The sequence below is a fragment of the Filicampus tigris genome, chromosome 4, assembly GCF_054856515.1.
Source record: "Filicampus tigris isolate MCC_2025a chromosome 4, RoL_Ftig_1.0, whole genome shotgun sequence".
Classification (NCBI taxonomy): Eukaryota; Metazoa; Chordata; class Actinopteri; order Syngnathiformes; family Syngnathidae; genus Filicampus; species Filicampus tigris.
This window is the reverse complement of record NC_141220.1, coordinates 5,585,153-5,603,127: the sequence shown is the minus strand read 5'-3', so window position 1 is coordinate 5,603,127 and position 17,975 is coordinate 5,585,153. Positions and strand designations below refer to the sequence as shown.

General features: G+C 40.0%; 1 protein-coding gene and 1 non-coding gene across 2 annotated transcripts; one reads left to right on the top strand and one right to left on the bottom strand.

Moving 5' to 3' along the window:
• Positions 1 to 8,199: 8,199 nt before the first annotated feature.
• Positions 8,200 to 15,821, top strand: olfml1 (olfactomedin-like 1). Its single transcript, XM_086028527.1, has 8 exons — positions 8,200 to 8,764; positions 11,095 to 11,198; positions 11,317 to 11,507; positions 11,977 to 12,080; positions 12,281 to 12,472; positions 13,303 to 13,483; positions 14,986 to 15,145; positions 15,494 to 15,821. Exons 1-8 carry the CDS (start codon positions 8,531 to 8,533, stop codon positions 15,648 to 15,650), a joined length of 1,323 nt encoding a protein of 440 aa, XP_085884653.1. The 5' UTR covers positions 8,200 to 8,530; the 3' UTR covers positions 15,651 to 15,821.
• Positions 15,822 to 17,568: 1,747 nt separating this feature from the next.
• trnan-guu (transfer RNA asparagine (anticodon GUU)) lies at positions 17,569 to 17,642 on the bottom strand. Its single transcript has one exon. It is a non-coding gene; the product is annotated as a tRNA-Asn (tRNA).
• Between the last annotated feature and the right edge of the window lie 333 nt (positions 17,643 to 17,975).

Here is a 17,975-nt window from a genome sequence, read left to right as displayed (position 1 = left end):
ATGTTTGGATGGATTTTATATGACCCATCAGGTTTTGATAGATTTTTACAGTGTAGAGATGCATGCAAATGGATAAGGTTTGTACTCAATATTAACAGTTTGTTAACAAAACCTTTTTCCTCGTCAGTGAAATTGGTGTCCACTAGAGGGAAGAAGATGCCTGTGAGAACAATACTGCAGGGAGGGAACACATCTGAGAAAGAGCACAAAAAGAGTGTTTTGCAGGCTTAGTCATGGTTGCTCAGTGGTATCGCGGAAGAGAACAGTGGTCTCTTTTTAAAAGTACCCAAAACAACACATCAGCTCGACCCAGATGAATAGAAGGACGGACGAAAACGCACTGTCCTTGCTTATTCTGTAATTTTTAGAAGACTTCTCATCCTCCGTCTGCCCGTCCACAAAATGGGTGTCCGTCTGGGACGGGCGCAGGGACCGATATAATACACTTAATGCACATGCACAAATATCACATTGATGCCAACACCTTTCTCATGAACAGTGAATCAGGCAAAATGATTAATTCAGTCAAACAACTGTTCTGTGTTTGTTTGTTGTTGTTGTTTTTACCTTTAATCTCAATGGCATATTCCGGGCAATGAGAAACAACATTCTATATAGTGGTTCAGTTGTAATAATGATAGGTGCACCTGCAATTCACTCCACAGATGCTCTGTTGTATTTCAGTTGTGGGTGATTCAAATTCATTATTCGAGGGGATGGAGCCAGGCTGAGAGCCAGGCCCAGCTGCCTCCGAGCAACACAACAGATCTGTTCACCTCCACACCGGCTGCTCTGTTCTTCATAGCTTGTGGAAGAGCAGCATCCGCTGATCAACAATGAGGTTAAAGGGATAACTGAGACAAGTTTCTTGATCTTGGTTCTGAATTGTACATCTCTGATGTAAATGTAACCAATGTATGACTCAACCGACAAGACATTGTGGGCTTGAATACATTGCATTCAAGTTTGTCCAAAAGTGTTGTTGTAGCTTATTGGTAGCCACACTTGAATATTCTATGTTTTATTTCTTATATACAGTAGTCAAATATGATTTCCATACATTTCAAATTCCAATACAGTTTATATCACTGTATTGAAATATCACTCAGCAAATGTATTGTATATACTGTAAGACTTTCATAAAAGAGCACTCAACTAAATCTTTTTAAAAAAGGGTTTTAAAGTATCATTGTAACTATTTGAAAGGTAAGACTTTACAAAAATATGACAGAGTGAAACATAAACGAGGGGCAATATTTAAATAAACACAACATGTCCAAAATAGAACACAAAACAGTCATTTAAAAGGCACGATGCAGCTTATACCTGGGACATTTATTATTCAGCTTGACTGATGACCTTTGTATAGGATTTAAAAGCCTAACAGAATCCTGGGTTTATTGCTTATTTGAATTTGGATTGGACCATACTTCACAAACATTTATAGGATGTATTGAAAAAGATATTGGATTAGCCATTGCATAAACATGATTGAACTGTATTATTGAGGTAATAAATCGACAGAAAAATAGGGTATTTTTTCATGGAAATCTGACAAGATCGTTTGCTGCCATGGCCAATGCTCCATGAGTTAAAAGGCAGTTTAAGGTTCATATGCAGTGACTCATTTTTCAGACTTGGAAGCTTGTTAAACACCCCAGTCTTTCACTCTTGACAACATAATAGTCTCAAAGGGAAAGTGAACCTTTTAGCCTTCTTCATCCTCTCCTTGGTTTGGGGCAGTAGCTACCAGTGGAGCTTTCTCTCGGGCCGGTACTCCAAATAAATAAATACAAATGAAATAAAATAAAAATCATAGGACAAGTTTAAAAAATGGCGACTACTTTTCGGGCGGACTCTGTTGAGGTGCCCTTGGGCAAGGCATCATCAGCTCAAGTGGTGCATCACTTTGGACACCTCTTTCATTCTGAGGTCTCTATTTTCGTGCCTAGAGTGAGTCTACCGCAAAGCGCTTTCTAACTGTTTGCATGGGTGGAGTTTTCTTTCTTTTGGTATTTTCGTCGACATGCTCTGCTAGAAATAGTTGTTTGTGCCGCTGTTGGAGTGTACACGGCTGACATGATTCCTGGCCAATCCAAGTGGTGAGACGTGTGATGTGATTCTATGTGTGGTCAATCGGAGCGGGAGTTGGCTTTTCACTTGAGTTGACTTTCGACTTGAGGAACAAAATCTTGTATAATTAATTAAAAATAATCAAAATAATTGCAGGAAAATATTCATGTATCCAATTCAGATATACATAGCAACATTTGAATGGTCCCATACAAAGTTCTCAGCATTATATTCAAGAACGCAGTAACAGCATGTCTGGACAAACAAGTTATAGCCTACACTATTGACTATGTAGCATTTCTTGGAAAGGGCCTTGAAAGAGAAATTACTTTATTTGTCCACAGTGGCCCTATAATGAAATCTGGTATGCAGCAGTTAAATTACATTTTCAAGCAAAGTATATTGCATCTGCTCTGCTTTCACTGTGTCTTAACACTTTGGGCTCTATTTTCATGACAAGTGCAAGTTTGGTGCGAGGCATGGTATAAATCTGCGCAGGGGCAGGCAAGACAAAGTTTTGGTATTTTCAAAGACCCGTGCAAACTGGTGCAGCAAGGCAAATGGCGGAGGTCGGTGATCATTTTTATGAATAAGGGTGGGGGGTCGCGGCCAGAAGGATACCCACTTCAAGGGCGGAGGGTTGCGGCCGGACCGGCAAAATAAGGTAATATAATTTGATGTACCACTGTAGCACTTGGTGGATATACTGATGTAGTAAAGATAATTACTGCCTGTGACACCACCTGTTATTCTCTTCTGATGGGGGTCTACTGTGGGGAGGCATTTATTTGTTTTAATGGCCGTTTGGCCATTAAGGCATGGCGTCTGTTACAGTGGAGGCTGTTCATCTGGTGCACACACTTTTGAGAATAAAACACACCTTTTAGGGATTGAAAACATACGCTTACTAAACAATATGAGAAAGAATTGTTGGGGTCCACGAGGCAAATGATTTTGTAGATAATGCATTTAACTCCTTTTGATAAAATATCACAAGATACTTATTACATCTTCAGTTTCCCAATCAGTAGTGCACGTGTAACATTCATTCACATTCAAAACTGTGAGATATTGAAACAAATGTTGATTTGGGTGTTGACTGAGTACGATCGGGGTGGAAGGTGGCCTTCAAGTGCCCGCTTCACAAATCTGTGATGTCCCTAGCCAACTTTATAACATCTTCCCATAGAGGTCTGCTTGCAGTCTCTTAAACACATACTTTGTGCTCCGCAACCTGCCACAAGACATGAGCAAAGCAGTTTATTCTTCCACCACACCAAAAATGCTCCTCTCACTTCCCAATCTGAAAGGGAATGAGAGGAGCCGCTTTGATTGATGGCAAATAGAGTTGGCTGTGTTGCTGCCCACAACGGCGCAAAACACCCTTTTTAAAATGTGCCACGCTGTGCACGCTTAGCTGTGAAAATACCAAAACTTGTTCAAGCCTGCCTCCACGCAGTTAGACCATGCCTCTTGCTAGACTTATGCTGCACATGAATATAGTGCCCTCGCTGTGGGCTTCTCAAGTTTCTGGAACTGAAAGTATTGTCATATTGCGGTCATATCAAGACTGAAAAATGAGGGCTTTGCTTTGAAATATTAAGGATGTAACTGACAATGCAAATGTCTCAGTGAGGTAACAACAATACATCTTGACTTAATTAGCCCTAATTAATTTATATATCCGGGTTTGACTTGGCATTCACCTCAGCTTTGTTTCACCAGGGAGCCTCACAGTAATTACATTTTTAAAGATGGGGCTACAGGTGGTCCGACTATTCACAGAGAGAGAACTTGATGAGGAAAAGAAAAAGTATTACAGAAACCCTGACAGTCAAGGTCAAAGAGTGGTTATGAAATTCTCTTGGGAACAAGGCTGTCAAAAGTATAGTAAATCTTGTCCCTAAATGTAGTTGTAAATCCTAAAGATTACCTAATTTATTGAATAGTTTGTGGGTTACAAATCTGATTAGTTCTGTTGTTCTTTGTTGAATCCAACCAACCAGTGGAAGCTGGGAGGTTGTACAGTTGAGGCTCCAAAGTCAAACATATCTGTTCAGTAATACTGTTGTGTATAGGTTTTGTTGTTGTTTTTTAGAATTTTGTTAGAGATTCTAAATCGGTGACATTAAAAAATGTTGTTGACTGTACAGGAACTGTTTTAGGTATTAAATTTTAAGTTTAAAATGATTAACTGTTACAGGTGGCACTCTTACACTTTAAAAACAGTTGGGTTAAAAATAACACTATTTTGGCGTCAAAAAAGGACCGATCCACTACTTGGGTCAATATGACCCAACTTTCTGGGTTGTTTTTGCAGAAAACAATCCCAAATATGGGTAGTTTTGTACAAAACAACCCCAAAAACTGGGCTGTTTTGTAGAAAACAACGCAAGAAGGTGTGTCAAATTGACCCAATTTGTGGATTGGTCCATTTTTGACCCCAAATTGTGTTATTTTTAACCCAATTGTTTTTAGAGTGTCCCTTGAATGTCACGAGTTCCAAGAGCCCAAAGTTTTCAAAGCTAATGAGCTTTAAACATATCTCTTCTGTTAGCATCTCTCCCGCGGCGTCATGCATGGACGTTTTTTTTTTTTTTTTCTTGATGGGTGTGGGCGGACGTAAGGACGCAACCGCTTGAAAAGGACGAAGACGGAGGGCAATAATTTTTATGAACAAGGACGGAGGGACGAGGACGGAAAAGAGTTAAACCCCACTTGGAACTGTAAGGTTTTGCTGCAACATGACAATCCAGGCTTAACACCAGTTTCAAAACTCGCTTCTTTTGGATGAACTACCCTAACCCATTGCCCATACTCACCAGTTCTGGCACCATCTGACTATCATCTTTTCAGACCATTAAGAAAAGGAATTAGGGGTCATCAGTTGATAAAAAATGTTTAAAGGCTTAGCCAAGAGTTTTACAAGGCAGCCATGCGTGCCCTTATTGACCAAAAGACAGTTGTGATTGAGAAACACTGAGATTACATTGAAAAGTAGCATTTAAATCACCAACCCTTGAGCTTTATTTATGTGTGTTCCTTTTTTAATTCAACAGGATAAATATACAGTATAATGATTTTTATATGTACGATACTAATACTTTACTAATAGTAAATAATTCATAGGAATGTATACATTTATAATTGATAAAACTTGGTAAGAAAACTGTGATTCACAGTGTCAGCGCCTCTCACCCAAACATAATTGAGAACCAGCTCACTCACAAGCCAAACAAGAACAAGAAATATATGAATGGATGGATGATAAAGGAATAATATCCACTCACTATATTATTACAGCAAGCCATGATGTGTGATCATCAAAAAGCAGAGCCTTTTTCTCTGAATGCCTCTATTATTCAGTTTAAAAACCCACTGTCTCAACAGCTGTTCATATCTCCCTGAAGGTCGGCTCTTATTCTTTCCGGTCTGCAACCTAAAATTATTACCTGGCGACTTGAATATGACATCACATACAAATTTCACAAATGAAGTTGTATGTGTTTTTTTGCAGCATTTTTACTGCCAAAAACTGGCTGCTTTTGCTGTATGTACGGCCCATTTCTTGGAGATGGAAACGCCTAAACAAGGCCACAAGTCTGCAAGTATATATGATGACAGAGTTTTGCAAAGTTGCATTCTAACAAACAATTCCTATTCTCATGCTTATCGACTTATCAACATACATTATAGAGGAAGAGAGAGCTCAGTTAGAGACAGATTTAGATGTCTTGCTGAGACTTCATGGATTTTTTAAAGGTCTCCTCCACAGATTGCATTGAATTTTTCATGAGGGTACATCTGTATGTATGGGGTAGTTGGCATGCGAGTGCACATGTGAGCAATGCACACACAGTGATATTGGTCCCTACTCATATTACCAAAATAATGTTTTACACATTTTGTTTTACACGGGCCTTACTGGGCTGTTGTACTGTAGCGTGTGTAGAGGAAAATTATAACTAGTTTATTATTAGGTATCAAAGCATTCAGGACAAAAAGCAAGTAAACACAGTAGTGTGATTAATAATGACATGCTGAAAGTTTGTGGACACATAAGCCTCAAGAAGAACATCCATCCATTCATTACCCAAGCGTCGCGGGCGTGCTGAAGCCTATCCCAGCTGTCATCAGGCAGTAGACAGGTACACCCTGAACTGGTTGCCAGCCAATCGCAGCCAAGAAGAACAGTAAGAGCTTATTTTTAACACTAAATACTGTGACAGGAATGTTAAAATGTTACTTAAAACATCACCAGTACAGAAAATAAAGTTGCATCATGTCATGTGATGGTTTGAGCCTGGTATGAATTAACTTACTTGCATTGTATGTATTTTATCTATATTCTATATTTCAGTGCTTTCAAAATGTTTTTTGATTGAATTAATTTGTGTCATTGGAGCATATCTTGAGCTCCAGTCCAAAATAGGTTGGCGAGGGCCATTACACGTGGTGCCACAAGCAGGTACTAAAACCGATTGCAGTGGCCATCAGCAAAGGTAAAAGCCCTTTGCACGCAGCTCAGAGCGAGGCATTCTGGGAAGTCTTTTTTCTAGCCATCTTGGGTGGTACCACACACGCTGCACGCACGCACTCACAGCTGCTAATAACGATCATCAAGTGTTTTGAAGACTTGCCAGCTGATCTACAATAGCGATACCGGCAGAAATCTACTCTGTATGGCGGAATTGAGGCAGATTTTTTGGCGAAGAATGCTTGGTTAAGTGTGTTTTATCCCGACATTGATTACTACCTGTTGTTGACGACATGCTATGTGACACACCGCCAAATGGAAGCTTACAAATCACTGGAGGCTTAAAACTATTTTGGAAATGGAGGGACACAGACTAAACTTCAAAATTGTATCCGAAGAAGCAGTTTTAGTTGTTTAAAGGGACACTTGGGTGAGTTTAACGTTGGCACTTATATAATAGGTTTTCATGTAAAAACGACCTTAGTACTAAAATGCCCACCTCAAAAGACTCTGTAGTGATTTAAGGTCTTTTTTGTGATTAGGTTTACGACAAATTTCCACGCTCCAAAAACGCGAGGAAGGCATGCTTGGTAATATTGCTCGCTTTGTCAGTTCTGTTGTCTAAAACGGTGACCGATCGCCACCAAAATGCAAATGCACATTACTACTCTTGTCCACTTCAAACTGTGAAAGTGTTCTGCACAATAGTTTAGATTTATTGACATAAAACCTGATCAGTGTGTTATCACCATGAGGAGAAGGCTTATGATATGCCTTGGATCATTTAAAAAAAAATAAAAACTGAACAGGTCCCACAGACCCGCGAATGCCATACAAGGGTTAAACCCCCCGATCGGGCATCTACTGTATGTGTGACCACCCCCACCGATTTGTGACACGCTGTCAGTGGGGTGCTATTAAAATATTTTTTAAATGATAGCCTAATGATAATAATTTGTTCAATTAATTGATTTCTACAATGATCCAGAGGGATTGTCCCACGCTGTTGTCATATTTATGAATGAAATACGATGACATCCACCACACACGTCCGCAAAGCGCCAAAATCTATCTGCCTCGATCAAATCCACCAAAATTGTGTTACGCCACCGGAACAGCCAGCCAAGCGTAGCATATCTACTAAATTCCCAAACATGCTAAACTAGACTTGGCCGGCATGAAAATGAAGATGCGCCCGTTTTTACATTGCACGGGGGCCTGTCCTTAGTTTTTGCAACACTCCAATGTGAATAAGTCATGTTAGCAATGTAGCAGCTGTGGTTTAAATTGTCGGCTAATTTACCAACGTTTACAAACGTGCGTGTCTCGTGCACGTTCATGTCAGTGAGAGGTGTGGCTTTGGTCAAAGACGGGGGGAGGAGTGAAGTGAGACTACATTCAAATCTTGCTAGCAATTTGAAAATTGCAAACTCCCTCTTTTTAATAATGGCTGTTTTCAGTTGCTGTACTGCTGCTCAGTGTGAGAGTTGAACACGTGTCATTGGGGCAAATAAAGAAAAAGAAAAAAAATACTGACCACTGAGCTGTTTCACCATCTTGGGTCTTTCATTTCCTACCTTGGTTGTTTTAACGTGCGCCTCCCCTTTTCTTATTTTTATTGCTCATACCTCAAAAGCACAAACTCCAAGAAAGGGTGAGAACAAAGGAAGGAGTCACATATGGTCAGATTGGCGAGGAGAGAGGGGCTGGAATCCCTTAAGTGCATCTGGATCCAAAAACCACTGGCCTCTAAGCAACAACTAAATGAGAAACAACACAGAATGTTCTGGGGTTACAAATCAAAGCAGAGCCTTTTCTAAAGCCAGCAAGACGAAAAGGAGTGGGAAGAACGTCTATTTCTCAAGAAATCTTTCAACACAACAGGACTATTGTTACTGACTCAAATCCTGAGGATTATTGTTTTGTGTGTGTGCGTGTGTGGGTTTGTGTGTCCTTATGTCTTTTCAGGCAAACTATTGAATGCAATGTATTCTGCGGGAGGGTTGCAGAATAAATGAAAAAAATATCTTATTGAAACTTTGCAATAGATTCAGTGCTGAGTTATCTTACATGGGAGTGCAAATAATGTCAAACAGGGAGTTTTTTGTCCTTTTGCTATGCGTTTGTCTAAGTGTGAGGTCTGTCAAGAGCCAGGGTTCCCCCCAGGATGCCTTTATAGTACAGTACATGGAGAGGAGACTGACTCAGATAGAGGTAAGTGTGGAATATTTTTTAATATACACATAATGTACATAAGCTGTGTGTGGGTGTGTGGCTCTGTGTGTGTGCGCGCGTGTGCATGTGTGTGTGTGCGTATATACAAACTCTCCGACCCGCCTATCCTTATAAGGGTCGCAAGCATGCTTGAATCTATCCTATATGTCTTTGGGCGAGAGGCAGGGTATACCCTGAACTGGTCGCTAGCCAGGGTACAAATAGACAAACGATTATTCACAACGACAGACAATCTAGAACAGGGGTCACCAAGCGAGGTCCTCAAGGGCACCTCCCCTGCATGTTTTCCATCTCTCCCTGCTGCAACACACCTGTTTCAAATGATCTGTAAGGTGCCCTTGAGGACCGGACTTGGTGACCCCTGATCTAGAATATTCACTTAAACTACCATGCATGTTTTTGGAATGTGAGAGGAAACCAAAGTACATGGAGAAAACCCACGCAGGTACAGGGAGATCATGCAAATTCCACACATGAAGGCCGGAGCCCAGACTTCAACCCACAACCTCTGCACTGTGAGACAGATTTGCTAACCAGTCATCCACGGTGCCGCCCAAGTGGTTCTGATGACGTAACCTAGGCTGTGATAGGTCGAGAGGCTGAAGCTGGATCTGAATTTGTGCTGCGCGGATTTCAAGTTGACAACAAAGATCAGTGTATGGAGATAAAATCGTGGCAAAACCTCACAAACACACAAAACGTGATTTACTCAGACCCAACAATTCACAAACAGTGTGTTTTGCAAATACAAAACATCATTTACAAACAAATACATTTTGTTTTTGCGCATAAGAAATGTGCCTATAAACAAATACATCCTGCTTCAGAAACAAATACAGCATGTTTTACACATACAAAGAAACATTTCTTCAATTACAAAAAACGGAGCGTGACTTTTGCCACAAGCTTACTGCTCGCGTTACTTTTGGCACTAAATATCCGCCTTGACATCCACACACAAATGCCAGTAAACTGCTGTTGTGGAGTGAAAATTCCAGTCAATTTCTCGGAAAGTTTACTGTTTAAATTGTTGGTCAACTAATTACATGTGAGAATACGAGAGTGTGTGATTGAAAACATGGTAATTAATGTTTACTGTCTTGTTTGACTGTAGAAAAGATGTCAGAGCTGCAGAAATAACATTACAGTCTTTCAATGAATGGATATTTCTTAGTACTGTGCAAAACTCTTGGGCCAACATTCAATTTAATTTGTGTACAGTAGGCTATATTGACCAGATATACATCTGAAATGTCAGTATATCACTGGCCTCGGACCGAATCCTCGTAAGTCACATTTGGGTGAATTTAATATTTTTTCAAAATCTTTACTATTGGTCAGTCCACACACGTGGATGTTACTTTTACACATTATTGACCGATCTAGAGTGTTGAAAATGGCTAGGTCTCTTTCACGATGCAATTCTAATGGTTGGACAAACTTGCCATTTTTGGGGTCTCCTGAACTATTTCGGAGTTACAAAGGTACAAAGGCTGGTCCGACGCCAGCGATTATATGTATCTAAAAGTAGGGTAGCCCTTCTGTTAAAGACAGAACAATCCACAATGACCTGGAATAACTCCAACTAAAATAAATATAGAAATATAAGGAAGGTATTACTATTACATATTAGTGATTGTAATTACTACATATTATACTGTCCATTAAAAGTAACATGTTAAATGTAGTAAAAAAAAACAAAAAACATTTTGTCACTTCTGTTGACTGAAAATGACATTACGACGACTCAGGGCTAAGGTAACGACCAAACAAGGCTGACCTGTTTTCTGAAGCTGAGCCGTAATTGGTCGTTACCTTAGCCCTGAGTCGTTGTGATGTCATTTTCAGTTGACAGAAGTGACGAAATGGCCGCCCCCAGAAATGGCTAGAAAGTGGTGGATTTTGTTGCTTAACTCATATTCCACAAATGCAATATTAATCAGAATGCAGTGTTTCAACTAGTGGTCCTGCTGGGAACATATTCTTGAAAAAAATGTGTTTGGGTTGACTTCCCTCTTTAAAAAGCAAAGGACAAAAGTACAGATGGATATTTAGTGCTGAATATTTAGCTAACTCCTTAAAGGTGAGAAACATCATTCAAACAAAAATGTATTTTCTTACTTCAGCTTCCACATTTTTGTTTTGTAAAAAGAACATTTTGGCTAGGATTTTATTGAATCATGAAAATTGGTGTGATTTATCCACTATGCTTCTTAAATAGATGGTGCTTTTTCATGTCAAAACTTACATTGCCTGTCTTCAGTTCTGTATTTATTTATGTATTCCTTTATGTAATTTATGCCACGCAGGAACGTCTGAATCAATGTGAGCAAAACACAGTGAGCATAACCCAGAAGACTTACGATGTCGCCTCAGAAATGAGAGGTCATCTGTCCACCTTGAATGTTATGAGGTACAATTACTGCTGAACAGTTTCTATTCGATGAATGGTTCATATGTATGTTGTACCAAGAAACGTCCGGATTTGCTGAGCAAGAAGTGCATGAAATGAGAAGTGATTTCTCCTTCAGATCAGAGGTGAGGAGCCAGCTGGATAGCATGTCTGTGCGTGTAGAGCGAGTGGAAAGAGAGCTGGAATACCTCGAAAACAAGCTGCCCGCCCAGTCTGAAATTGAGATGGAGGAGGCACTGCTTGAACAACAGATAAAAGCAGCAGAACTGGACCAGCTCAAGAGGAAAGCTAAAATAAAAGTGGACAATGGTATGGTAATACTGAATATGATGGAGGAGTATAGGTACACGTAGGAGTACATGTAGACCAGGGGCGGAGCCAGAACGTGGCTACTGGGTGGGCCTGGAAAAATCAGGGTGGGCCTGAATATTTCTCTCACTGAGCACAATCCTCCTATCCAGACACGTCATATATTAAAATAAAATTACAAACTGAATATGAATTTCAGATCTTCCTTATACAACCACAATGATGCCATTCTTAATAGTCAATAAAAGAAAAAACACAATGAAACACAAATAAAAAATTTAAAGGATATATTTTTTTCGAAATTCTCGCAGGGTGGGCAGTCTATCAATCTGGGTGTGCACAGGCCCACCCACTGCTCCGCCCCTGATGCAGACAAAGAAAAATAAAATAAAAGGGCAAATCCAAGATAAATTATCAACAGATGAGCTCAATTCAAAAAAATATTCTTGGTGTTCTCTGTCATTTCCAGATTGCAATGTAGCCTTGAGTCAAATTAAGTCGCTCAAAATGGTGAAGAAGATGGGAGAAAATGCGGGCTCCTGGTTCAAGGACCCTTCTGCTGGAGCAGCAAAGGCATGTACCAACATTTTGCAGCCAGTAGTAATCGAAAGGCATTTGATGTCCTTATTTTTGTCACAGCATTCAACTGACGATAGCTGTGATTGTCACAGAGCCAAAGTGAAACAGTACAATATTTTTACACAGATGAACCAAAAATTATTAGTTTTGACCACAACAATGTTCACTTACATCAAGTCTGATTATCCTTTAAGGTCTACCTGCTGAGTGGAATCCGTAATGACACAGTACTGGAGTACGCATCTCTACAAAGCTTCTCGGAGAAAATCGCTGCACCTCCAGTTAAAGTGGTCAGGCTTCCTTTTTCATGGCAGGGAACAGGCCATATGGTCTACAATGGATTCCTCTACTACCACAAAGCAGACACAGCCAACCAGATACTAAAAGTGTGTATATCCAGCCTAATACACGTTATCATCTGTTGTTCTTTCTGTAGATTTGTAAATTATCCAAATTTATGTAGTGGTCTTTCAAAGAACTGGATAGTTTGGCACCAGAGGTAAATTGTAATTCCTGATTCATTTTAAAGTTGCAGCGGATTGCGTAATGTGGTTCTTGGCTGAAGACTGAGTGCACTACAAGTCAACTTGGTCATTAGGGAGGATTATTTTTCCTGGTTTCTTTGCTGGCCCGTATTTTTTGAGGCCAGAACATCAATTTTCCAAAACACACTTATGACTTGAAAGTGACCTCAGAGCTGAGCTGAGCTCATCATATAATTTATTTCTTTAGGGCACCAATGTTCACCAAATTAGTCTGGCAGGAATGCATACAAAGAAAAAACAATACCACGTAGCATATCTACTTTGGTGGTAAAGTGATATAAAATGAAGATCAACTGAGATAAGAAAGAAGGAAATGTATTTAAAAGTACAAGTATTTTGTCTTTCGACTCCGCTTGAAACATGCTGTCAATATTTATATTTTAACTTATTTTGTTAAACCATTCATTATATAGTCTTTTGACCCAAAATTGTGTACCTGTTAATTTTTCTGTTTTGTTTAGACTACCAGGCCAAAGATACTTGACACAGCGACTGCCATTGGGGTGTTAATGTGATCTGTGAATTTTCAAATTTTGCCATTATCGTTGAAAGGCATAAATCATTCTGTAAATATTCTATATCCTCGAATTGGTGCATGTTCCAATAGCAAATAGAGTACAGGATTACCTATTTATGTTTAAAAAAAAATCTCTAACCCATTTCTCTTTCAGGTTGACCTGTCGAATGGTACAGTGGTCGACAGCACCCTTCTTCCCGGTGCTGGTCGCCTCCCAGTGTACAGCTTAAACACCAACACCTACTTGGACATGGCAGTGGATGAACTAGGTCTTTGGGTCATTCATGCTGACCCAGAATATGGAGGAAACTTGGTTCTAACTAAACTGGATAAAGGTAGAGTACTGTAGCATACATTGTACATCTCCAAATAATTGCCTACACATAGTGCCACAACTAATTGTGGTGCTTTGAATTTGTACAATTAAAATTGCCTTTCTCCTTTAGGATAAAAATTACAGGTGGGGCTGCTATGTAGCCGTAATAATCTCTGCAATAAATCCATCATGCGGTACATTTTGGTTTGGTACATTACAACACATGAGCAACACACTGTGTGACAACACCAGTGACAAACTACAACCCAAATCATTTCTATACTACGACAAGCTATGCTAAATAAAACTAACCAAATACTAATACTGCTAATTAATCACTGACCTGAAAATCAAGATGTTCACAAACACTACAATTTTAACTCCAACTCGCTACAGAGGAGTGTACGAGACTGTGGTACTTGTATACCTCACAGAGGCAGAGAGACTACGTCAAGATTCCGGAAGTGACATCAGGATCCCCTGCTAGTCAAGTCAGAGGATGGAAACCCAAATTCACATGCAGAGCAGTGTTTTACCTTAAGATGGCTCCACACAGACGGTTTTTGCACCAAATTCCACCAGGACATGAAGACAGCATTAGTCGACACTAGGGGTGTAACGGTACACGTGGTTGTATTAATACGTTTCGGTATGGCATCTTGGGTTCGGTCCACTTGCGTTCGGTTCGGTCCACTTATCAGCGCGAGCTTACGCACGGGCGCTACTGACTTTTGCACGCGGGAGAGGAGGGTTGCAGCACAAAAGAGAGAGCCAGAAAAGAGCCAGAGATCGAAGGTCCCCCCCACACTGCGGTCTCCTGTTTGGGAACATTCTGGCTTTCCTGTTAAAATCGCCGATGGGGAAAGGTACGTGGAGGATTCCCAAAGTTATGTGCCGACATTGCTACATGAGATTGGCGGCTATGTTGCAGATAGCACGTCTAACATGCATGGCATCATCTGACTGTGAATGTTTCTTAGACGAGGGAGCAAAAACGTCAAACTTAAATAGCGAGATTTATCATATTGTAGCGTCGTCCAGGAACATGCCGTTATTGTTAGTGTATTTTTTACTCAGGTGTAATTCCTCAGAATATCTCCAAATGGTTCGCTTTTATTTATCTTTATTATCAAAAAAATCTGTTTTTTTTGGACCGAAGATATACTGAACCGAAGTTTCCCAAAAAACGAACCGAACCGAAATGTGATTTAGCGTACTGTTACACTCCTAGTAGACACCCGTTTACACAGTTTATTAGCAAAAAAAAGTTGATTTGGGGGTGAGTACCACTTTAATAGTGGTTTTAGTCTCATCTAGTCTAGTTTTTGTTCAGTGAAAAATGTGCATTGACAAACATATTTTCGTTTAGTTTTCAGTAACGAAATTTGCAATACCCCACACTTTATATTGTTGGCATGAACACTCAAAATTAACACCCTATTTTGTTGAATTAACACCAACAAATTTGCAGCACTTCTATGAAAATAAACATAATCATTGATGACAATTATTCTTCTCTAGGAAACCTGGCAGTAGAGTTCATCTGGGATACACAGTGCAAAAGTCATGATGCTGAAGGAGCATTCATAATATGTGGGACTCTGTATGTTGTCTACAACACACACTATGGTGGACGGTCAACTGTACAGTGTCTCTATGATATTCATGACACCATCCACAGGTTGGCCTTGGATTCACATTCACAATATAATGTACCCTAAAAAATATACACTTTATGGCAGGGGTCTCAAACACCAATCCTCGAGGGCTGCTTTCCTGCATGTTTAAACATTGTCCCTGATTCAAATGATTAACTCATCAGAAAATTCTGAGGGGCCTGATAACAATCCTGATTATTTGAATCAGGTGTGTTGCAGGAGGAAACCTCTAAAACATGCAGGAGAGTGTCCCCCAAAGACCGACTTTATGATAACCTTTTGTACTACAATTAAGTAGAAGTAATCATATTCATATGAAATAGCACCTAACTAAATAACCATTTTCTCTTTTGTGTTCCATCGACTGGAAGTGCTGAGAGTCCTGTGGTGTTCTTCCCAAAACGCTACACAAGCCACAGCAGCATCCACTACCACCCTGGAGACAAACAGCTATATGCGTGGGATGATGGCTACCAGACAATATACAAAGTGGAGACACACATCAGTGATCAAATTACAGCTGAATGACAATTTGTTTCACATTTCCCCTTCCAAAGTGATCGTTTTCCTACTAATTATTACACACCATAAGTATTCACACATTTAATACATGTAAATCACTTTTCTCCTGGTACTTTGTTGCCAATAGGTCAAACGTGTTACATTTTGTATCCCAAAAATAAAGAGCATCGAAAGGCATTTGTGTTTTCATTGAAATTGGAGAAGCACGTTTTCGACTATGAGTCGAGATACTTCGAGCTTCGTTTTAACGGTATTGTTATCCGTTTTCAAAGTTTTCTTTGTTTAGATCCCCCGAAAAAACCAAAATATTAGAACTCATACTGCTTTTCTTTTTTTTTAAAGGTACAATGTTTATAATTTAGAGCCATCTCCATCCATTATCGATACCGCTTATCCTCACAAGGGTCGCAGGGCGTGCTGGAGCCTATCCCAGCTGTCTTCGGGCAGTAGGCAGGGGACACCCTGAATCGGTTGCCAGCCAATCGCAGGGCACACGGAGACAAACATCCGCACTCACAATCACACCTAGGGGCAATTTAGAGAGTCCAATCAACTTACTATGCATGTTTTTCGGAACGTGGGAGGAAACCGGAGTACCCGGAGAAAACCCACGCAGGCACGGGGAGAACATGCAAACTCCACACAGGGAGGCTGGAGCAGGGATCGAACCCACAACCTCTGAACTGTGAGGCGGACGTGCTAACCAGTCGCCCAACGTGCCGCCTAGTGCCATCTCGTGGTAGTCTAAGAGTATACTCCAGCCTAAATTAAAAGCGCGTACATTTTCAAGCATGCGCACTACGATGCCTCAGAGAGGCCACACTTCGCAAGACTACCACCAGGTTCTTCAGCAGAGGTGCAAGCAACAGCAACAACTTCTGGCATTCCCTCAAGTGATAAAGTAAGTGCATTGCTTGGGATGTATTGATTCAGTGAACCCCGGTTCTATATGATTTTCAATTTTCAGTTCCGAATTTCCATTACATTTTTTCAAATCATTGCAATCCTTGTTTCTGTGTGCTAGTGTGGTGCACCCACAAACGCAATACACAATGATGTTTGGCGCAAGCGTGTCAAGTAAGGCTGCCAGAAACAATTATTTTGCTAGTCAACTATTCACCAACAGTAGTTGTGATAATTTGACTAATCGGATCAGATGTAAATTGCAGCATAATCACACCAGCAAGCAGCTGTTCTTATAATAATCATTATCTTACAGCTAGAATTCTTTAAAGTATGTATGATTGAAAAATGAAGACAGTTAAGATGAGAGTACATTCAACTTGTATTGAACTTTGCAGCTTGTACCAGCATTCCTGACATGTTTATAAATGGTGGAGTAATTGAAATTGGAGGCGGTAATGTGGCCTTATTTTTTATTCAGCTGAATATTTATTGCGTTTTAAAATGGAACCAAAAGAGTTGCAATAATCATATGAAACTACCTATGAATACAAAAATATTTACGAACCATATTTCACTTTTCTTGGGCACCAATAATTTTTTTTAATGTAGATGGTAGTTTGTTTTGCTTCTCTAGTATGCATGCATGATTTGATCTAGATCAGAGAAATCCGTACTAAGACTTCTTACAGTTTAGAATTTCACCCTATAAGCAAATTCACTATCAAATTAAGTGATACCAAAGGCAAGTTCAGAAAATGTTCACTGCATCCCTTGTTGAATTGGAATCACCAACCTTTCTGTTAACAGTTGACATCCGAGTGCTGGTATACACAGTTTTTATTTTTACCATGTATGCCAACTCATACAAAACCTTTCAGTTAACAGCCAAATTCACTCACCAATTGTGCCACACAGACATCAGCATTGATGTCTTATACAGTTTTGATTTTCACCGTGTAACCCATGTCATTTACTAAAAAAGAATTGATGTTAAGGCAAATTCAGAAAATGTTCCTTGCGTCCCTGGGTGGGCTCGAACCACCAACCTTTCAGTTAACAGCCGAACGCGCTCACCAATTGCGCCACAGAGACATCTGCGTTATTGCCATTTACAGTTTTGATTTTCACCGTGTAACCCATGTCACTTTCCAACTAATATTCAATGCAACTTGAGGACCCTGGGTGGGCTAGTATACAAAACCTTTCAACTGAGCCAAACTCGCTCACCGAATGAGCCACACAGACATCCGCGTTGATGCTTTATATAATTTTGATTTTTACCGTTTAACACAGTCATTTTCTAAGAATTGATGCACAAGGTAAATTTCAATAATGGTCATACCATCCCTGGGTGGGCTCGAATCAACAACCTTTCAGTTAACAGCCAGACTCGCTCACCAATTGCGCCACACAGACATCCACATT

Excerpts from the sequence above, each read along its gene's own strand:
- olfml1 (XM_086028527.1), top strand. The coding sequence starts at position 8,531 with ATGCAATGTATTCTGCGGGAGGGTTGCAGAATAAATGAAAAAAATATC. Across the intron at positions 12,473-13,302 it reads CAGCCAACCAGATACTAAAA|GTTGACCTGTCGAATGGTAC; the intron begins GTGTGTATATCC and ends TTTCTCTTTCAG. Across the intron at positions 13,484-14,985 it reads TCTAACTAAACTGGATAAAG|GAAACCTGGCAGTAGAGTTC; the intron begins GTAGAGTACTGT and ends ATTCTTCTCTAG.